The 22,949-nt window shown below is 44.3% G+C and overlaps 1 protein-coding gene across 2 annotated transcripts in view; it reads left to right on the plus strand.

Annotated features, from left to right (window-relative positions):
- ASPG (asparaginase) overlaps positions 1–22,949 on the plus strand; it is a 66,825-nt gene that overhangs the window by 14,774 nt on the left and 29,102 nt on the right. For both annotated transcript variants that reach the window (XM_083436873.1, XM_083436872.1), the window contains exons 4-8: positions 8,914–9,039; positions 11,143–11,226; positions 12,356–12,482; positions 20,291–20,406; positions 21,428–21,613. In XM_083436873.1, the coding sequence (XP_083292999.1) occupies positions 8,914–9,039; positions 11,143–11,226; positions 12,356–12,482; positions 20,291–20,406; positions 21,428–21,613 (639 nt within the window). The remainder of the gene's footprint in view (positions 1–8,913; positions 9,040–11,142; positions 11,227–12,355; positions 12,483–20,290; positions 20,407–21,427; positions 21,614–22,949) is intronic.

The raw sequence follows: 22,949 nt of genomic DNA on the forward strand, positions 1-22,949 counted from the left end.
GTCACAGAAAAAATATTGAGCCATAGCCAACTAAATAAATTTTGTGAGCAGAACAACTTTCACTTTCATAACGGGTCTTCTCTCCTCCCCTCCTCTGGGTGCATCCCACATCATCTCCAGATCTGATCCGAAGGGTTGGGAGAACCCTCAGAACATATCTAGGGGACCACATGGGGAGAGGAGTCACATGCCATATGTAGAGGTCCTCATGCAGAGAGTTACTTAGCACTATTTGGGAACAACCATTGTCTTTCACATTGTGATCCCAACGGCCTAGAATAGTTTAAAAGGTAAAAGGTAAAGGTACCCCTGCCCATACGGACCAGTCTTGCCAGACTCTAGGGTTGTGCGCTCATCTCACTCTATAGGCCGGGAGCCAGCGCTGTCCGGAGACACTTCCGGGTCACGTGGCCAGCGTGACAAGCTGCATCTGGCGAGCCAGCGCAGCACACGGAACGCCGTTTACCTTCCCGCTGGTAAGCGGTCCCTATTTATCTACTTGCACCCGAGGGTGTTTTTGAACTGCTAGGTTGGCAGGCGCTGGGACCGAACGGCGGAGCACACCCCGCCGCAGGGATTCGAACCGCCGACCTTTCAATCGGCAAGTCCTAGGTGCTGAGGCTTTAACCCACAGCACCACCCACGTCCCGCCTAGAATAGTTTACATGCTGACAAAAAGAAACCACTTTCAGTATCCATAGGGTAACTGGCAGGATGTTTCAACACATGCTGTTCTTTACCAATCTTCACTGCTGACCAGCAAATGAAGCACATGAATGGTTTTTTTATATATATATTCACAATAACATGCTGTTTCCACTTCACCCCTCTTTAAAAATGCATGCATACCTTTAAAGCTTAAGATTTGCTCCTCAAGGGATGACTTTCTGAACCAATGTCATGACCAATATTGCTAGAGCAACAGCAACAGTCCCTACATAATCCAGAATTTTGGTTCTACCCAAAGTTTCTAGGATTCATCTGTAAACAGGATCTAACTGGAATCTAGGATCCTGCTCACAGGATTGTCCATGGAAAAGTCTGATGTAACTTCAATGCAATCAGTTTTCTTTTGCATAGTTCTGGTTTGTGTTTCTTGCAACACGTCACCGTTCTTTATCTTGCCACTGCAACTTCCAGTTAAAATCTGTTTGACCACAAGGTGGAGGCATAATGCAGCTTTGAGCGCTGCAAGGTTTATGCATGGTAATGCCAGTTAGACTTTTCTGGAGCACAAAACATTTTGGCCTTGAGTTATTGAGGAACATAATTGATTTTTTTAAGCACTTCAGTGGGATGAGAAATGGAGGACTCATAGCTCATTGGTAAAACACATGCTTCCCATGCATAAAGTCTAGGGTTCAGTTCCTGACATCTCTAATCAAAGGACCTGTGGCGGCAAGAAAGCTTTATGCTGAAGACCTTCAAGAGTTGCTGCTTGTTAGAGTCGGCAGTATTGGGTGAGATGCATCCAGTGGTCTGACTCAATGGTGTATGGCAGCGCTCTATATACAGAAGTATTGACTTGCGTTGCATTTTTGTGATTATGCCTAAAAGCTCTGTGATGAGTGGGCAGTTCTGGGCTAGATAAGCCATGAATCTGACTAAGGCAACTTCATATATTCTTCATACTTTTGGGGAAAACTGCCCTGGAATTTTTGGTCTGCCAAATCGGGGAAAGCTAGCATGATGTCTTCCAGATAATACTGCACCACAACTGTCCTCAGCCCTGGCAAGCATGGCTTATGGTCAGGGACAATGGTCACGAATGATGAGAGCCGTAGTTCAGTAACATCTGGACGGCATTACGTTTGCTGTTACATTAAAAGAGGACTTTCAAATAAACTGCACCCAATGTCTATACATTTCATAATAATAATAATTTATTATTTGTACCCCGCCCATCTGGCTGGGTTTCCCCAGCCACTCTGGGCGGCTTCCACAGAGACCAAAAATACACTAAAATGTCACACATTAAAAACCTCCCTGAACAGGGCTGCCTTAAGATGTCTTCTGAATGTCAGGTAGTTGTTTATCTCTTTGACATCTGAAGGGAGGGCGTTCCACAGGGCGGGCGCCACTACCGAGAAGGCCCTCTGTCTGGTTCCCTGTAACCTCACTTCTCGCAATGAGGGAACTGCCAGAAGGCCCTCGGCGCTGGATCTCAGTGTCTGGGCTGAACGATGGGGGTGGAGACGCTCCTTCAGGTATACAGGACTGAGGCCGTTTATATAAGAATGAATATACAGTGGTACCTCGGTTTATGAACTTAATCCATTCCAGAAGTCTGTTCTTAAACCAAAACCGCTCTTAAACCGAGGCACACTTTCCCTAATGAGGCCTCCTGCCACTGGAGCCCTTCTGCTTTTTGGATTCTGTTCTTAGGTAAAGGTAAAGGGACCCCTGACCATTAGGCCCAGTTGTGACCGACTCTGGGGTTGTGGCGCTCATCTCACTTTATTGGCTGAGGGAACTGGCGTGCAGCTTCCGGGTCATGTGGCCAGCATGACTAAACCACTTCTGGCGAACCAGAGCAGCACACGGAAATGCCATTTACCTTCCCGCCAGAGAAGGTACCTATTTATCTACTTGCACTTTGACATACTTTCGAACTGCTAGGTTGGCAGGAGCAGGGACCGAGCAACGGGAGCTCACTCCGTCACGGGGATTCAAACCGCCGACCTTCTGATCAGCAAGCCCTAGGCTCTGTGGTTTAACCCACAGCGCCACCCGCCAAACCATATATATATATATATATATATATATATGCTTTCGTAGATTTTCACGGGTACAGGAATGCAGGTTTTGGTGTCCTCGGGTGTCTTCCCGTGTAAAAGTTGGGGTGTCTAGGCGACGTTTCGACGAGGTCTCACTCGTCATCTTCAGGCTGGTGCTTTCGGCTTCTTGTTACTGGAACAGAGCAGGATCTTAGTGTTTGAGTTCCTATAAATACTGTTGAGGAGGTGTGGTGTATAGCCTCCAATGTTCTGGGCAGAGAGGAGGTTCCCAGGCTAGTGTGCCTTTTCTTCTTTTGTTCCTTAATTACTTGAGGGATATCTTGAGTGATTTCTTGAGTGATTTCCTGAATCCCACTTAGGTGGGTCATTAGGTGTGGATTAGTTGCTAAAGCCTTCGTGTCTTGAACTCTTGAACTTTGTGGAGAGTTTTTCTGAGAAGATGGCTGTACTGCACTTGGTTGTGCTCTGGCTTGGCTTCGTGTATAGGGGCGAGCTGTGGTTTTGTGGCCTGTGCCAGCCAGATCTGTGTAGGGATTGCAGGGGGGTGCAGCATCCGGAGGTGCCACCCTGGTTTGGCTACTGGATGGTGTCTGTAATTTATCTGTGGAGAGGGTCTGGGTTTGGGTCTGGTGTGGTTGATTGGTGATGGCGTTCTGTGTGCCTCTGGATCTGGTGTCAGATTTTGTGGGGAGGGCTAATTTCCAGATGTCTGGCAAGCGGGATGTGTCGTCACGCTTGTTCATGTTGTGAGGGTGTTTCTCTATCTCGATGGCTTCCATGATTATTCTCTTGTGGTGATGTTCCATGTTAAAGAGCAATTTGGAATCTGCAAAATTAATTTCGTGTCCTGTTTCTTTCATGTGTTGGAAAAGAGAGGAAGTTTTTTCTTCTTTTTTGACGGCATTCTTGTGTTCTGCGATACGTGCATTTATTCGTCTGTTTGTTTGTCCAATGTACGTGGCTGGGCAGACTTTGCAGGGTATTTCATAGACCCCTTGGTTTTCCAACTGAATTTTATCCTTGGGGTTTCTGAGGATATTGGCTATTTTTTGGTTGGTGCAAAAGGCTGTTTTGATATTGTGTTTATGGAGGATTTTGCTAATTTTATCTGTAGTGCCCTTGATATAAGGAAGGAGGGCTATGCCATTGTTTTCTTCTGTGTCTTGGTTTTTGGGGGGTGTTTCTTTTTGGATTAGCTTCGTAACCCTGTTTTGCTGGTATCCATTGGCAATTAACACATTTGAGAGATTCTGTAACTCAGTTGTCAAGTGGTCTTCGTCAGCCAGGCGTTTGGTTCTGGAGATGAGAGTCTTGGCTACGGAGTTTATTTGTGCAGGGTGGTGGTGTGATTGTGCATGTAAGTAGCGGTTGGTGTGTGTTTTTTTCCGGTAGATAGTGTGTCCTAGGGAGCCATCAGGTTTTTTGTAGATTAGGACGTCAAGGAAGGGAAGTTGGTTGTTGGCTTCTATTTCCATAGTGAATTGTATTTTGGGGTGTAGGCTGTTGAGATGTGTGAGGAAGCTATCCAGTTTTTCCTTCCCGTGTGGCCAAATTACAAAGGTATCGTCAACATATCTGAGCCAAAGTTTGGGTTTGTGTTCTGACTTGTCTAAAGCATTGGTTTCAAAGTGTTCCATGTACAGGTTAGCGATGACCGGTGAGAGGGGTGATCCCATAGGTGCTCCTTCTATCTGTTTGTATCTTTGTCCATTGTGGATGAAGTACGTGTTGGTTAGGCAGTGGTTGGTCAGGTCCAAGATGTATTCGGGGGGATTGTATTTGTTTTGAATGGCTGTCAAGGCTTCATTAATGGGCACTTGTGTGAAGAGAGATACAACATCGAAGCTCACAAGTAGGTCATTGGGTTGTAGGTTTTGCTTCTTTATTGTTTCTATGAACTGGAAGGAGTTTGGAACGTGTGAAGAGATGGATTCTGCATAGGGCTGAAGTTGCTTGGCGAGAAATTTAGCGAGATTTTGTAGAGGTGAGCCTATGGAGCTGACTATTGGTCTGAGTGGTGTTCCTTCTTTGTGTATCTTGGGGAGGCCGTAGAGTTTGGGGCATCTGGATGATTTTTCTCTGGGGATGATTCTTAGCTGGATTTCTTCACTGATAGGAGAGGCTTTTATTTTGGATTTGGTGGTTTTTTCCAGATAGGTGGTGGGATCTGTTTTTATAGGTTGGTAGGTAGGGTCTTGGAGTAGATTTGATAGTTTTGCTTGGTAGTCCGATGTGTTCATCACAACAGTGGCATTACCTTTGTCTGCTGGGAGAATGATTATGTTGTTGTCTTTCCTCAGGTTGGTGAGTGCTTTCTGTTCTTCTTTGTGTAAATTGCTTCTGGGTGGTTTGCTGGAGCAGAGGATGTTGGTGACTTCAAGTCTGATTTTATTGGCTTCATCTGGATTGATTTTGGTTAGGCTAGCTTCGACTCCGCATATGATGTTTTCCGTGGGGATGCGTCTCGGGGCGACTGCAAAGTTGAAACCTTTGGAGAGTACTTTGGTTTCAGTTGAGGTGAGGATCCTGTCTGATATGTTATGTACTGTTTGTTTCATGGGTTGTTGTGGAGGGTGGCTGGGCTTCTGGCGTTTCTCTAGTTTGTGGAGTTTGTTGGTGTGTGTGTCTGTCTTGTGTGAGGTCTCCGTTTCAGCTCTCCAGACGGCTAGTTGTTTGCATTTGTCCCAGAGTGCAGGGTGGATTTTGTTACAGAGTTTGAGGTGAAGAGTGAGTAGATCTTTGTTGGTTTGGTTTAGTAGGTATCTTTTCTTGTGTAGTTCGTTTCTGATTAGAGATAGTTCAGTTCGTTTCAGGATCCTTTCGGTAGCTGGGGTTTTAGAGTGGAATTTAAGTTGGAAGCATGTGGGAATTAAGTTGTTGTCTCGGCAGTTGCGTAGGAACAAGAGATCACATAAGATGGTGGCTCTTCGGATTTCTAGTTTCTCGTAGGTTCTTGTCAGCTGGAAGGTTTCCTCCCCGTAGAGGTGAGATATTTGCTTTCGTAGATTTTCACGGGTACAGGAATGCAGGTTTTGGTGTCCTCGGGTGTCTTCCCGTGTAAAAGTTGGGGTGTCTAGGCGACGTTTCGACGAGGTCTCACTCGTCATCTTCAGGCTGGTGCTTTCGGCTTCTTGTTACTGGAACAGAACATTGGAGGCTATACACCACACCTCCTCAACAGTATTTATAGGAACTCAAACACTAAGATCCTGCTCTGTTCCAGTAACAAGAAGCCGAAAGCACCAGCCTGAAGATGACGAGTGAGACCTCGTCGAAACGTCGCCTAGACACCCCAACTTTTACACGGGAAGACACCCGAGGACACCAAAACCTGCATATATATATATATATATATATATATATATATTATATATATATATATATATATATATATATATATATATATATATATAAAAATTTGTCCAGTAGCACCTTAGAGACCAACTACGTTTGTTCTGGGTATAAGCTTTTGTGTGCGTACACACTTCTTCAGATACACTGAAACAGAAGTCACCAGATCCATATATATAGTGGGAGGGTGGGGTGGGGTTTTTCTCAGGAGGGTAGTAGGAGATGGGTGATTGACTAAATGGGTATGGTAAACCTGTTGAGGACTGTTAACGACTGCAATCAGTCCTAAGGAAAAAGCAAGGGATAGTATGCAGATTATTAGCATATGTAATGAGACAGGAATCCAATATCTCTATTAAGACCAGGTCTCTCCATAGTTTTCAGTTTAGTGATAAGTTGTAATTCACCAACTTTTCTTTCAAGTCTATTTCTGAAATTCTTTTGTAATAAGACAGCTGCTTTGAGGTCCTGTACTGAATGTTCTAGGAGGTGGAAATGTCCTCCTACTGGCTTCTCTGTCTTGTGATTCCTGATGTCGGATTTATGACCATTCTCAAACCAAGACACTATTTCCGCTTTTGTGGAGTTTGTAAACCAAATTGTTCTTACACCGGACTGTTCTTAAACTGAGGTACCACTGTATACAGGGGACGCGGGTGGCGCTGTGGGTTAAAGCCTCAGCGCCTAGGGCTTGCCGATCGAAAGGTCGGCGGTTCGAATCCCCGCGGCGGGGTGCGCTCCCGTTGTTCGGTCCCAGCGCCTGCCAACCTAGCAGTTCGAAAGCACCTCCGGGTGCAAGTAGATAAATAGGGACCACTTACTAGCGGGAAGGTAAACAGCGTTTCCGTGTGCGGCTCTGGCTCGCCAGAGCAGCGATGTCACGCTGGCCACGTGACCCGGAAGTGTCTTCGGACAGCGCTGGCCCCCGGCCTCTTGATGAGATGGGCGCACAACCCTAGAGTCTGTCAAGACTGGCCCGTACGGGCAGGGGTACCTTTACCTTTACCTTTACCACTGTATACAGCTCCATGCCATCTTTTGGACAGAAGAGGGCAGCCTTACATTAGAGATTTGCCTCTCTTGAGATTAGATGCTGGGGCTTCCTCCTCATATGTACTATTACAATGGCCCCAGTTTGCTTAATCTGTTCCCGTAAATGGTATAATCCCCAACTAAAAGAGGCGACAAAGAAATCAGACCATATGACTCATTTGCATATGTTAACATTCCTGTTTTAAAGCAACTGCTAAGCTTTTCTTAATTAGCAGTCTTCCTCTGGTTAAGGACACATCATTAATATGTATACACTGAAGAACAGGTCTTTGAATTTTCTCATAATTAGCTACTGAAAGAACTTCATTTTCTGTTGGCTGTATTCTTTAACAATTAATTATGTTCAAGTCAGAGCTTCTCTGGAAGGAAACATTCAAATGCGAGATAGGAATAAACAAATAAATATGGCTCCATTGGTACAGTGTTTTGTTTTGTTTGTTGTTAGGCACACAGCCTGCCTCCTCGGTAATATAAGACAGTGTGGTGTAGTGCTTAGATTGTTGGACTAGGACCTGTGAGACCATGAAGCTCACTGGGTAACCTTGGGCCAGTCACTGCCTCCCAGCCTAACCTACCTTGCAAGGTTGTTGTGAGAATGAAATGGGGAGGACAGAATTACGGGTGGGATTCTACTAATGAGTCCCTCAGTGGAAGCCCAGCACAAGGCATTCTGCTTGAGCAATGGGACTTCTTTCTACCCTGTGCTTCCAGAAATTGGCTCAGGAGGGGTCCAAGATAACCCGCAAAACAGCATGTGGAGGGAAGAGAGGGGTGATTGTTCCATCTGGCAAACAGAAATGCTTGCCTTGATGGAACAGATTAACTTAGTCCCTCCCTAGGCACGTCATCTTGAGTATACATAAATCTTAATAAGTCTGGTTTGTTCTTCTGGCTAAATATACACTTAAAAAACCAAACCAGAATTGTCTCACAATGGCAGTGTTTGTATGTCACAACAAACCATGGTTTATCATGATGAGAGGAAATTTATTTTTATACCACCTTTAAAGGTGATTTACAAAACATTTTATGTGCCCACACACATATACCATACTTTTCCGTGTACAAGACGAGGTTATTTTATTTAAAAATTATGTTTAAAAATGGGGGTCGTCTTATACACGGATAGTGCATGGGGGGGGGGGAGTGGGATTGGTTGCTGCCGCCAGCCAGAAGTTATCAGCAGTTATTGTGCGTGTTATTGGTGGCTGCGGCAAGGGCAGGTGTTGATTGGCTGTCACTGCAGCAATTGGGCGGGCGATTGGCGAGGGGACAGATGATAGGTGGCTTTTGCAACACGTGTGGGTGGTAGGTTAGGCAGATCAGCGTTTTTTGGCAACCCCCCCTAAAAAAAGCTCAGCAAATCTGGCCAATCTCCCCCCCATTTTCTTAATTTGGAGTCCCCAAAAATAGGGTGCGTCTTATACACGGGGGCATCTGATACACGGAAAAATACAGTATATACACTTATACAATAATATTAAAACAGCATTCCAAATAAAAAATTAAAATGCAAGTAATAGTTGGTCCCCCTGCCGCCACTGTATGTTGCTTCAATATTTGAATGCTGGCACCTAGAATGCATTTGGTCATTTGAAAATTATTTAACAGCATGTTAGAGGAAAATAGTACTATACTAAAAAAATCAACTTATTTGGTGTAGTTTCTTCCCCTTTAAAAATTCATGTTGTTTGACTCTCCCCAGACTATCATTCCTGACCGTTTTTAGAATTTATCTTCTTAATGTGAGAAATTTGTTCTCTATCAACAGATATACTATGAAAAGTATGATGGCTTTGTGATCCTTCACGGCACAGACACAATGGCCTATACAGCCTCAGCATTGTCATTCATGTGTGAGAACCTGGGTAAAACCATTGTACTGACGGGATCTCAGGTAAGCTGCTTCCTTGAAAACTGAGCAGGGTGGGCTCTGTCTTGTGTCAAAGTTAAGCTGACATGTACAAGGTGGGTGTCTCATTCTTACACATAGCAGCCTTGGGGGGTATGTGCTTAATGTGTCTTATTTCACAGATAGGGGACACAAGGCTGTTCTACTGGGGGAAATGGGGCACAGCCCCACCAACCTCATTCTGCCCTCAGTCAGCCCCCAACTGCCTGCCTCCTTCCCTACAACCTGTCCAGGGCACTGGCTGCCAGCTTCCTCCTCCATGGTCTCAGTGTTGCCTTTGTAGAACACAGAGGAGGATGGAGAGAAAACTGGAATTACTTATGTTAGCCGGTCATTAGCACTGGCTCCAGGTCCACTGGGCATAATCCACCGCTGTCCTACCCTAAAACCACTAGTGTCTGGAGTGTCTGGAGGCAGTTGGAGGATGCATGGCGGCTAACAGATTGAGGTTGAATCCTGACAAGACAGAAGTACTGTTTTGGGGGGACAGGAGATGGGCGGGTGTGGAGGACTCCCTGGTCCTGAATGGGGTAACTCTGCCCCTGAAGGACCAGGTGCGCAGCCTGGGAGTCAGTCTGGACTCACAGCTGTCCATGGAGGCGCAGGTCAATTCTGTGTCCAGGGCAGCCGTTTATCAGCTCCATCTGGTACGCAGGCTGAGACCCTACCTGCCCGCAGACTGTCTCGCCAGAGTGGTGCATGCTCTAGTTATTTCTCGCATGGACTACTGCAATGCACTCTACGTGGGGCTACCTTTGAAGGTGACCCGGAAACTACAACTAATCCAGAAAGCAGCAGCTAGACTGGTGACTGGGAGCGGCTGCCGAGACCATATAACACCGGTCTTGAAAGAACTACAATGGCTCCCAGCACAATTCAAAGTGTTGGTGTTGACCTTTAAAGCCGTAAATGGCCTCGGTCCAGTATACCTGAAGGAGCGTCTCCACCTCCATCGTTCTGCCCAGACACTGAGGTCCAGCGCTGAGGGCCTTCCGGCGGTTCCCTCACTGTGAGAAGCCAACTTACAGGGAACCAGGCAGAGGGCCTTCTCGGTAGTGGCGCCCACCCTGTGGAACGCCGTCTCACCAGATGTCAAAGCGAAAAATAACTACCAAACTTTTAGAAGACATCTGAAGGCAGCCCTGTTTAGGGAAGCTTTTAATGTTTAATAGGTTATTGTATTTTAGTGTTTTGTTGGAAGCCGCCCAGAGTGGCTGGGGAAACCAAGCCAGATGGGCGGGGTATAAATAATAAATTATTATTATTATTATTATTATTATTATTATTATTATTATTATTATTTAGTAGCCTTGCTTTGGGGGGTGGGGGAAGAGAAATACAGTATAGATAGCCAGCGTCTTTCCTCCAGTGGGGCCAATAGCAGTTTTGGAGGGGGTGATTTTGGGTGGGGAAATGGGGTGTTGAAGGGAACAATTAGGCTCACAATTAGCATTAGTGGTGTGGTGACATTAGCAGTCTACTGTGCAATGTTTTGAAGTACAGTAAAGGGGGGGGGAGGGAACCAAAGCAAAGGAAGGTCTGATAGATCTCTCTTGCCACTGGCAGTTTTGCCCTTAGTCACCTGCCAAAGGAGAATCCACGGTTGTCCCAGGATAATGGGCTGCTGGTGAACCAGCCCCATTGGGCAGCTGGCTGCCACATTTTGCACTAACTGAGGTTTCCAAATAATATGCAAGGCTGTAGGTTGTCTACTGGTGGAGGGAGGGTGTGTCGTAATTGGCAAGTGATATTTCTTCCAGGTTGAAATCTCCACTCTCCCTCCTCTCCCTGCCAGCATAAAGAATATGCAAAATTAAAGGATAACTTTATGAGGGTTGGGGAGAATATATTTTAAATTCAACTGGAGAAATTCCACCATCTGCCATAGTTTAGAATGATGGAGAAATACGTCCACGTTCCAATAAATCATCTGATAAGAGAACGTTGCATTAATTATTCATGGATTTACACTTGCTTGTATTACATATCTGGAGTCTCCTCCAGCCCCCTATCTAGCTGCTGCTGCTGCTGCTGCTGTGTGTGTGTTTTCAACAGCAGTCATTTCTTATTCTCTCTCTTTCTTTCTAGGTACCCATATACGAACTGAGAAATGATGGTAGAGCCAATCTTCTGGGGTCACTGCTCTTTGCTGGACAATTTGTAATCCCTGAGGTCCGGTCACCTTCTTGCTGCTAGCCTTACCTCTACTTGTCCTGCATGCCTCTCTATCCTTGATGATTATCACCCCAGTCCTTTCACTGACATTTCAGATTTTGCAGAAATTCAGATATTGCAGTCAGCGTACAAACTGAAAGAGAAGTGTAATTTTCAGTTTATCTTCTTGATAGGGGAGCTTTATAAAACAACAACAAATGGCATTTGAGGTTATAAAATCATACATTCCCAAACATAAAATAATACCTCCTTTAATTTGGGATACTAAAGATAGGGGTGGTTTTTTTTTGGCACAACCCAGAATGTCCCTTTTATAGTAACACATTCTCCTCTTTACAAATTCTATTTTGTACATATACCATTCCATTAACTTGAAATTAGCAGATGCCCCACTGATTTTTTCAAAATGTTTATACACCTCACAATTATTTTTAAAAAGAAAATAGCATCCCATTTCGAATTGATATCAGTTATTAAAGAAATATTGCTTACTAATTCCCCCCAAACATTAGTAATATAGAGCACCACCATCACAGAAGGATAAAATTGGCAGCAACCAACTTACTAGAGGAAAGTGTTGCTTAGGGGAAAGTGCTTTTCATTGGAGTGTGTGTGTGTGCTAAGCTGGATGCCCCCAGTGGTACAAAGGGGGCCTACGCTCCTGTCTGCCTCTCTAGAAATAATACGTGCTTTCCCAACCATTCTAAAGCTTCTGAAGCTATTTATATACCCACAGTGTACTCAAGAGCAGCGCACGTCTTATGGTAAGAGTCCCTTTCAACCCTCACTTTTTAACATCCTAGTCACTGGGTCTCAACTTGAGAGGTTCTTGGCAAACCGTGAGAGCTGCCAAACCTGCTCTTGGATGGAAATGCCACAAGCTGTTAGCTTATATTTAGTTCCAATAGTCTAAAACCCCAAACACTTAAGTGACAAGAGGTGGCACTTTTTGAAAGCACAAGAGATATAAACCTCTCCTACATAATTTTCATTGTATTTATAACTCTCTCCTAAGTCATTCTCATTATATTTAAAGAAAGAGTCAGGCATTAAAAAAATATAAATCTGTTGGATCTTTTAATTACAAGGTTTGTATACTGACATGTTCCTTTTCTCGTCCTTGTAGGTGTGCCTGTACTTTCATAATAAACTGTACAGGGGAAACCGGGTTACTAAGGTGGATGCAGAGAGCTTCAATGCCTTTTCCTCACCTAACCTGCCTCCACTTGCAACTGCTGAGGTGGATATTATAAGTAAGCCATGCTGTGATTTCAGTCCTTCCAGCTGTATAATTATCCCATCTGTAACCCTTTCCCGACCTGTTGCAGTACTAGGTCAAGACGTTTAAGCATCTTTATACATGCGGCCATTTTTGTTCATGACTCTGGCCGCACCATTGCTTGTATACTTTAATGAAAGGTTCCGTACCACTTCTGCTTCGGATACTATCACACAAAATCATGTGGAGTCATGTTGCTGTTTTTCTGGATCAGCTTGATTCTGGCCAGCTTTATTTCTGAGGATTTTAGCTTTATTTTTTAAAACCTAAAGCGTTTGACAACTTGGAACCAATTTACCCAAGGGACTGCCGTGCCCCAAATATCTCTACCTGGCACCTGTGCTGCTCAGATGCTGAGATTAATACATGCCCCATAAGTGCACTTAGTTTGTACTAGAAACCAGAGTTTCGGTGATGCATCTCCAGCCCTCTGGAACAATTACTAGCTGAAATTAAGCAGGACTCCAGCATTGTGATGTTTAGTTGCCTACTGAAGACATTTTTGTTTAAGAAGATTTTCCCTGAGGTTTTCCCTACATCTATAGAAATTGTTTTATTGTTTATAAACTTAGTAGGAATGGTTTTAGTTTTATTTTAGGATTTCTACGTTTTGAATTTTATTGAATTTTTAACATGCACATTGCTTTGATGACTTCAGGCTGATACATGATGTACAAATTTGTGTGACGAATGAATGAATGTTAAAAAAGAAAACAAGTTTGTAGCCCTCGAACTCTCTGCAGTGGGCTTAGGGGATATCATTTTATTTGTATCTCTTTGTTACTACCCTTTTTATTTCTCCTCTTTGTTATCCACACTTCTTTACTGCCACAAAATTCAGACTTCTGCAAAACTGTCAATATTAAAAAAAACACACCAGATTTCAAGTTCAGGCTTAAAATACGGCATTTGAGCTCACTTAGACAAAATAAGTAAATTTGAATAATAATTTGGGTGGGTGTGGGGTAGGTTATTACAAGCTCTATTTCTGTTGGAACTGAATTTAGTCAGGGATTAGTGCAACGAATGAATGGCCCTGGATAGAAAATTGCTGCCCCAGGTGACAAGGTAAATGTTGTTTCAGGAGAAGTTATCAAGCACAAATACTTTTGTGCTGTGATCCTCCTGGGAGAGTTGTTGCTGAACTAGGCATGCTACATACATACACTTGTTTCCAAAAGTCTAACTTTCTGTTCCCACAGTCAGTCTAGGATGGCAGGTGCCAGACAGACAGATAGGTAAGGGTGGTGCTGTTTCACTTCCAGCAATTATGAGATGAAGAGGAAGTGGAGATGTACAATGAGGCCAGTATTGCAGACTGTGAAGACTGCTGGGTAAAAACAAATAGGAATATGTTGTTAGGATTTATGGAGGCGAGTTCTGCTCAGTCTGTCAACGTCTGGCTGAATGGTGGGTAAGGGCTGTAGCTCAGTGCTAGGGTATCTGCTTTCCATGCAGAAGGTCCCAGGTTAAATCCCAGGTGCAACTGGGAGAGAGCCTAGCTGCAAACCCAGTCAGTGTAGAATTCTGCCTTATAGTTAGTGGAACTGCCTGATCTGCATCATTTGTCACAGAGCCCAGCCTCCACTGAGCAGACTAGTACTGGGTTGCATCACATTCGTGCAAGGCCTTCTGCTGGAAAATGGATTTTCCTTCCTTTTTCCTGCACTCCCCTCCAAATTTACTCTAGAGCGTTGGGGGAATGCCCAGAACAGATTTCTTTTTTTTTGGGGGGGGGGGAGCACAAGAGGAGAAGAGGGAAGGGAGGTGCATAAGCAGAAATCTTTGCATGGATGCAACGTTTTGTTGGATACAACCCACTATACTTAAATGTTATTTTGATTCATAATATATGAGTGGTTTTTCTTTAAAAATGGACTCTTGCAGAATTCTTTACTGCCTTCCTGGAATTAATCCTCACTCTGTAAGACTGGCCACTGGTATCCCACTAGTTTCGGGAGGGTCTATAACTCAGTGAAAGGCCACATGTTCACAAGTTCAGTCCCTGCTATCTTCAGTTGAAAGGATCAGGGAGCAAGGTGCATGAAAGGCCCTTGCTTAAGAACTGACTGGGAGGACCAGTCACCTGACTCTGCTTAAAGCAGCTTCCAACACTCCTGTTCGCAGGGTTGCTATGTCTCAAAAACCAGGACATCAATTCCGCCTTTTAAATCCCGGTTTTATCCAGGAAAATATGGGTGTATGGCAGCCGTACTGTTCCTGTTTCACTGAGAGGGAACTAAGGCTGAGAGAGAGTGAGGAACAAGACCCAGACAATAAGAGCAAGTTGGTGAAGTCTGGCCTAGAAGCCCTGCCTCTAGTTATAGAATTCTGTGTAAGGAGGGACCAAAGCTACCACTGTGATTATCTGGCAATGCTAAATTTTATTTTTCACGTGACATCAAACCTGGGTTTGCCATTGGAATTCGATTTCAATGATAACACATGTTCCTTTCAATTGCAACGTTAACTTTTAAAAGTATACATAAAACAACTTAGGGCCACACTTAAAAAATGTGTGAAGTGGTCCTAAGCAAGCCATGCATTTCCAGAAAGATCAAGCCACTTTGGTATGTTTAGGTAAAGGTAAAGGGAGCCCTGACCATTAGGTCCAGTCGTGACCAACTCTGGGGTTGCAGCGCTCATCTCGCTTTATTGGCCAAGGGAGCCGGCATACAGCTTCCGGGTCATGTGGCCAGCATGACCAAGCCGCTTCTGGCGAATCAGAGCAGCGCACGGAAATGCTGTTTACCTTCCCACTGGAGCGGTACCTATTTATCTACTTGCACTTTGACGTGCTTTCGAACTGCTAGGTTGGCAGGAGCTGGGACCGAGCAACAGGAGCTCACCCTGTCGTGGGGATTCGAACCGCCGACCTTCTGATTGGCAAGTCCTAGGCTCTGTGGTTTAACCCACAGCGCCACCCACGTCCCTTCTTGGTATGTTTAGATGAAGGCTATTTCCATTACTACCCTACTCGCTATAAATGCAGGCATGTTTATTCTTGTCATGAATATCTAGGTGGCATAGTTTCCCATATCTCTCTTTTACAAAAAATGAATCAATTATCTTGCAGAAAATTAGTGCCATGAGAAGAGGGCTGTGTGTGTATGTGTGTGCCTGAACTGTGCCTTGCTTTACTTCAAGAACATCCACCCATAGGCTCTTTGTGATTCTCCACCTCTTGGCCACCTCCCTGTATTCAAAATGAATACTTCACAAACCTATGTAATGGGGTCTGGCTTACTTTTCGCCTAGAAAAGAAGAGGTGAGAAGAAAGCCTCTGTCTGGAGGTCGGAACTCATTGAAAGTTGCATTTCTGGTTTGATTTCATAACACTGAATTCAGGCACCCCCCTCACTCCTTAGGGAGGTGTCTCTTCTCAGAGCTACTGCACTCCGTGAAGTGAATGAGTTCAAACCTGTATTGTAGCGTGACTCCTGCATGTTGCCTAACCAGAGTCCTACTGCTCTCCATAACGTGCTTGGATTAGTTAAATCTCCCCTACTTTTCAACAGTGTTGTCTTTACTGTGTGCAACAAAGAGAGTAGGGCTTGTTTGCAATATTCTGAGTGGCATTTCACATGCTAAATGGGTATATGGTATCTCTGACATCAACAGATAGGCTTGTTCTTACTGCTGATGGTTTTGAAACAACGAGCTTCCCTGCATAACAACAAGGCAATAAAGGCCATCAGCAGCCACTAGACATCATGGTTAATGTTCTATCTTCACTTTCAGGGACATTGTACTTTTGAATACCATTTTTCTGGGAATCACAAGTGGGGAAAATGCAATCACATTCAGATATTGATTTTAGGCTTCCCATGGAGCTCTGGTTGACCACTGTGAAAACAGGATGCTGGACTAGATGGGCCATTGGCCTCATCTAGGATGTGAGGGCGATCTGGCTGCGACATCTGTCACCCCTTTGATTGCCAGGGTTGGTTCGGCTGATCTGGCTGGCTAGGCGGGTGTCCCTTTCCTCCCTCACAACTCCATGTGCGTCCCTCCCGAAGCTGTGTGCTCGGTGGAAGAGGACGACTATTGGTGCTGCTTCTATGGAATCCTTACAACACATGTTTCTACTTTTTAGAATATCTCGGAATTCTTCTTTGTCTCAGGAGGCAATTTCCTAATGTGCTCACATTGTGATTCTCTAAAGCAGTTTAACAATTCTGAAATCAGTTGGGTAACTTTTCTTCCCTACATCTCCTCGCCCAAATAGGTTTGCCTGTGCATTTAATGTCAGCCTGGCATGAAGAAATGAAATCGACTAAGCTTTCCCTGTTTCTAGATCAGTGCCAACTTAATTATTGCATGTCAGCCTGTGCTGTTTGAGGCACAGCACCACTGGCAAAAGGTGACAACCTCCCTCCAAAAAATTAAATTTAAAAAATGCTTTCTAGCATCACTGCCAATATTTTGCACCTGTTGTTTTTTGTGACTACCAGTACCCTAACCTTCAGTTTCTTTGCAATACTATGGCAGAAAGAGAAGAGAGGGAGGCTTGATGGGATACAGATGAGGTTGACAGAGAAGCTAAATTCTGTCAATATGTCTTTCAGCGTTATTCTAAGGATGCCTAACCTGTTGGTTTTGGTTGGAACATAGAAAACTGCCTTATGCCAAGTCAGGTTGGTCTAGCTCAGCATTGTGTAAGTCAGCCTTTTCTAATTTGGTGCCCTCCAAATGTCTGGGACTTCATCTCCCAATGGCCATGCTGATTGTGGCTGATCGGACCTGTAGTCCAAAACCTCTGGAGGGCACTAGATTGGGGAAGACTGGATGGTAAGTTTGGCTACCTATACATGAAAACATTTTTATACTGAGACTTGCATCCCCTACTTTATGTAGGCTTCCCTGGAAGTAACCTGAGTTTATTTAGTCTTATTCATAGCTAACAGTGTATAAGCTTGTAGTTTAATCCTACATATTCAGAAGGCTGTAGCAGGACCAGCCCCCCCCTCCTTCTGGTGACCTGTTCTACTCATGTACAGGAGCCCATGGAGGAAGGCAGTTCAGTTGTTGCAAAACCACGGAGAGCTCCAAGTGAGCAAATTCCTCCACAAGTGTTGGAAGTGAACTGAGGCCCTTTGAGCCTTTTTGTCCGCAGTCCACCTCTCCTAGGTTCTGGCACTTTTTGGAAGATGAGAGTCCCTTAAACAGCCAACCCTCTGGCCTGAATAAGAGCATTTCATGGGCTTCAGACTGATATGCTCCTCATGCAATTGTACTGGCAAGGTACTGTGTAACTTGCCTGTTCAGAGACGCAGGGGAAGGAGCCCACTGTTTCCATTTCTACGGCTGCCCTGGTGCTATGCATCTGGTTCATTAGACTCCTATCCGCCAGCTTTGGATTCAGTGGACAGACTGAATTCTTATAAGATAACCGATTGCCCTCTTTGAATGATCTCTTTTAATCTTGGCTGCCTCTCTATGAGGATCAGTGCCAACGTACATCATCTCAGACGCTGTATTAAAAACACACACACAACTTTCAAACTAGGTAGGACATATTCTGAAGGAAAACTTGGCAATAACTCTTCTGCAACAACATCCGCTCAGAAAACAAGTCCTTCTGGGGTAGCTGATGCTAGACTGCGAGGGGGAAATTGATTGGAGTTGAAAACAAACTAATCTTCAGTTGCTGCAAAAAAGATGACTTGGGTGCTGTGACATTTTTATGACATATGATTGCTCATCTTTTGGCTTAAAAAACAACAATGCCCTGCTGAACTCTTATCTGACAAAAAAGTGGTGTTCGGATGTGTGGTTCTTATTGTGTAGGGAAAGAAGAGTTTTGCAGTGGCTGCTGGTTGTGCAGCTCAGTCTAGACACATGATGGGAAGAGCAGAGGAGTGAGGTTTGCAGAGGCAAAAGGACTAGAAGAAGTGTGTCTGTTGAAGCTTCCTGATGAAACCTTTGTGATATCATCATTCTTTCAATGGATTCTTACAATCATAGCTGCTGTCCAATGGCGCATGTGATGGAATACCCATACTTGAGAGGGTCCTAGTTTTGTTTGGTTGTTTATGGATGATATTAATACCCCCCCCCCAATAGCTGAAAAGGCTCTCAGAGTGGCATGCAAAAATCAATATTTAGAAGTATAGAGCTTCCTCTATATCCTCCTTCTGTTTTTTGGTGGAAGTTTCATCTAACCCAGTTTGATCAACACAGAGGTTCTCTTCTTTCCCTTTTGATACCATCACACTAGTTGTGTCTACTTCAGTTCACTATTTCAAAAACTATGGCACAACCTAAGTCCATTTTGTGCTGATGGGGAGCACAATATGTAAGGCCTCAAGGTGTGCTTGGCATTTTCAGTAGTTGTCATGAGAGTCAGATCCAAAAGAGGACAGAGCTTTCTTGCACCTTTAATTACCAAGTAGAAGAGTGTGTTTCAGTAGGTGTAGGTTGTCATGTAAACTCCTGTTTGCCCAGACTCTTCTTTAGCCAGCAATTTTGCTTCTTACAAAAAAAGTTTGGAAAATAGATGTGGATACCATGTGTGGGTTGGGTGTGTTTATACATATTATCCAATGCAACTCTCTGCCAGTCTTTTGAGATTATTTACACACACCATTGTCTCCTAGGCAGAGATGGTAAGCTTTTCCAGAATTAATAATGACTGTTTGGCATTTAGTAATGGGAACTCAAGAGTGACTATTAGTTAAACAGCTGGCATCTGGCTTCCAATGTATAATCACACTTAATTGAATCATTGCCATTTTATTTAATCACTAGTAACTGCATTATAAACTCTGGAGATGATTAGTGGTAAGAGTAACAACATCTGTCTTTTAAAAAGACATGTGAAATATGTGTCATGTTGCTGATGCCTAGCAAAGTGGCTTTGCAGAGTCCCCCCAAGGTACACATTAAAAGAATCTTGAATTACAATATTGGAATGCTTCTTCTAAACAAGAACTTCTTCATGTTGTGCTGCTACAAAGTGTTAAGAAACTTCAATCCAGATAGTTTGGAGTACTTTGGGGAATTATAGTACAGGTTGGGGGTTATTTGGAGGCATCGCGCCTCTGTATACCAATTGCTGGGAATCACAAATGGGGAGACCACTGTTGCACCCATGTCCTGGATGGCCACTGCGAGAACAGGATGTTAGACGCGATGGGTCTCTGGCCTCAGGGACAGACCTTGGTAATATACCACCCTGTACAAGGCCAACATTTGACACCCTCCCCCCAGCTCTTGTAGTGCTGGCTTAAGCCAGGCTTTGGGAAGGAGGTGTGAGGCTCTGGCTGGGTTCTAGAGCCCTCCCACCTGCTTCCCAAAGCCTGGTCAGTGTTTGCCTGTCTTTGGGAAGGAGGAATCTCGGACCCTGTCAGAGCCCTCATGCTTCCTTCCCAAAGCTGGGGAAGTGCTTACTGGGCTTTGAGAAGGCGCCTCCCTTGCCTGTGCTTCCAGGAAGGTTGTTCTTACATTTGGCTTACTTGTTTTGTAGATTGGGTTGTGATAAGCAGGGCCTGTGCAAGAGATGTGTTGGCTTGTTCAGATCTCCCAACCCTCTAGAGTAGATTTTGAGGGTGTGCCAGGGGACTGCAGGGGAGAAAAGAGGAGGGGCAGTTCTGTTGCTGAAGTTGAGGTCTGCCACACTAGCAGAACAACAGCATTAGATATGACCCGTAATTCTGCATTGGATTGAACTGTAAGAAGATTATGCGAAAGGCTTCCTAGAAGGGGATTGGAAACCTGGGATTGGAAAGAACACACACTTTCTCTCTCTCTCTCATAATATATTTGTTTTTCTTTTCACAGTTAACTGGGAGACCGTTTGGAGGGCCAACACTACCAAGAAATTTGCAATCCACAAAATGAACTTTGATCAACATGTTGGCCTACTGAGAATCTTCCCGGGGATCACTGCTGAAGCGGTCAGCCTTCCTCTGTCTGAGAGCATAATGAGAAGAAAAGCTATGACGACACTCATGTGTAGGAGTGTTGATTGCATATAATGAGCAATAAGAAAAGGCGATGGCATTGCTGAGCCACTCCCACAATGCCGCTGTGCCACTACTTTTCTCAGAGCTAGTTGTATGCAGTCAACAATCCCACAATACGTGTTCGGATGTGAGAAAGAAGCATCATAGAATACTGTCATGTCCAAAAGTATTCTATGGCGCTGGAGGAGAATGCAATCAAAGATTTTAAAAAACCCAATCTCTTATTATGCTTTTGAATGTTGCATGTTTGAGAAGCGGGGATGTGCATCATTTTGATCATTTTCAGGCTGTTACGATTGGGAAGGGGCAATTTGCAGGGGAGAAGTAGCAGAGGTGGCTCATTTGAGGAGTTCCAGACCTGTCTTTATCTTAGAAATGTGGGTGTGAGATCCAAATGTGAGAGGAGGCAGAGTTCATTGGAGAAGAATTGTAGAGGGAAAGTTGAAAGCTGGATGAAGTGCTATGATTCTGCATAATTAGAATGGACAGGTTACTTGCATCCTTGTGGCTCACCCCGCCCCCCATTTTGGCTCCCTGTGCTAATCAAGTTGTCCATCCCCTGTATAACCAACCACTGTCTATCTATCTTGCTGTTGTACTGCCTATAGTATATACTGGCATTACTTGTCTCCACCCTGTACCCCCTACAGTTATGTCTATGTATACAGAGAAGCTATTTTGTAAATGTATTGAACATCCCACTCTCAAACCTATTTATATAGCACTTTTGGTTATGAGGACTTGTGATTATCCATACATTTTGGATGGACCATGAAAATAATCAAAGTTCATATTGCATGCCAGCAGTCAACCTAATAAGAACCTGAACTCCATATTTAAAATATTTGACCAATCTTTCCTTGCATTAAAAAAGATAGTATTGTGTAGAAAAGACCATATTTCAATCTAGGTAAACACTTTTGAACTGTATATATATTTTTCTTTCATGCAGGTGAAGGGGTTTCTTCAGAGCCCAATAAAAGGGATTGTACTTGAGACCTATGGGAGTGGGAATGCCCCCAATAATTGCCCTGCTTTGTTGGAAGAGCTGCAGAAAGCAACCGATCGTGGTGTGGTGATTCTGAATTGCACCCAGTGTCTGCGAGGAAGTGTTTCTTTAGTCTATGAAACAGGAAAGGTGAGACAAATTCTATGCTTTAAACCAGCTTTCCCCAAGCTGGTGCCCTCCAAATGCTCGGACTGCAACTCCCATCATCCCTGATGGGATGACCATTGGCTTGCTCACTGTGACTGATGGGAGTTGTGATCCAAACAGCTTGGGAAAGGCTGTTTTGAGCTATGCCACTGCATTCAGGGTTGCTCAATTCTGGGTTGGGAAGGAATGTTCATTCAGGTAAGATTAAAAATAAAGTTTTTGGCAGGTGAGAGGGGGTGGAGGCAGTGGCTGCTGTTTGTGGTATTTTTTTTTATACCATTTGGCTTTCTTCAGTGCACCTGTTGTCTTACTTGTGGCATTTTGTCTTCTGGGTTATGCAGAGCAATCTGTATGGAGGCTGGTGGGTGGCCTTTATATTGTGGTGTTTGTGTGTTGGCCTTTAGATGCCAGTGCTGTGACTTAAAGGTATGAGATATATTGATAGAATTAGTAGGAACTAAAAACATTGGTCAGGAGACACCAACAGTCAAATAGTCTCTCCCAATCCCCACCCAAAGGAAGACTTGCACCCAGCAGTCCATGTCACCACCACTAGAACAGCCAATGTTACTGGAAAGAACTGAATAGGTTCTAGTGCAGAACTCAAAAGCTAGTGTAGACATCTTGGATCAAACTGTCTCTCCCATGAACTTCCTTGGTGGCCTTTTGCAAAGCTCCCCTACCTCAGTCCTGTTTTGATTTGTCATCTTGATTCAAAGTGGCACCTGGCAACTAAGCATTGGCAGAGGTTGCTGCTGCCACCTTGGGAACCATCATGCTGAGTTTGGCAACAATATCTTAAGAGACAACTAAATCTATGCCCCCAAATGGGCAAAGTCATGCAAAAGTGATGTTTTGGACTGCCATCTTGATTCAAAATGGCACACGGTGTCCAAACAGTGATGAAGTCCACTGCCCCTAACTCAGGAACCCTTGTGCTGAGTTTTGGCAATGATACCTCAAGACGTGGCCAAACCTATGGCCCAAAATGGGCAAAGTCACACCAAAGTCATGCTTCACTCTGCCATTTTGATTCAAAATGGCGGCCTGCCTCAAAATGTTGATGATGACTGCTGCCCCACCTCAGGGTTTGGCAATGATACACCGAGAGGCGAACAAACCTATAGAGAACAGATGGGAAAACAGACAAACCACTTTCCATACCATAATATATCATAGATAAAAGAACTTTTGAGCCTTGTCTGATATTCATTCATCCCCCTGCCCTCCCTCTCTCCATACTTCTTCCCCATGATCACACTTATATGAGATATTGTGGTTACTTTGATAGTTTCTCAGTAGATGCTCTGGTGTGTCC

This window comes from Podarcis tiliguerta (genome assembly GCF_965153285.1).
Source record: "Podarcis tiliguerta genome assembly, chromosome: 1".
In the NCBI taxonomy this organism is placed as follows: Eukaryota; Metazoa; Chordata; class Lepidosauria; order Squamata; family Lacertidae; genus Podarcis; species Podarcis tiliguerta.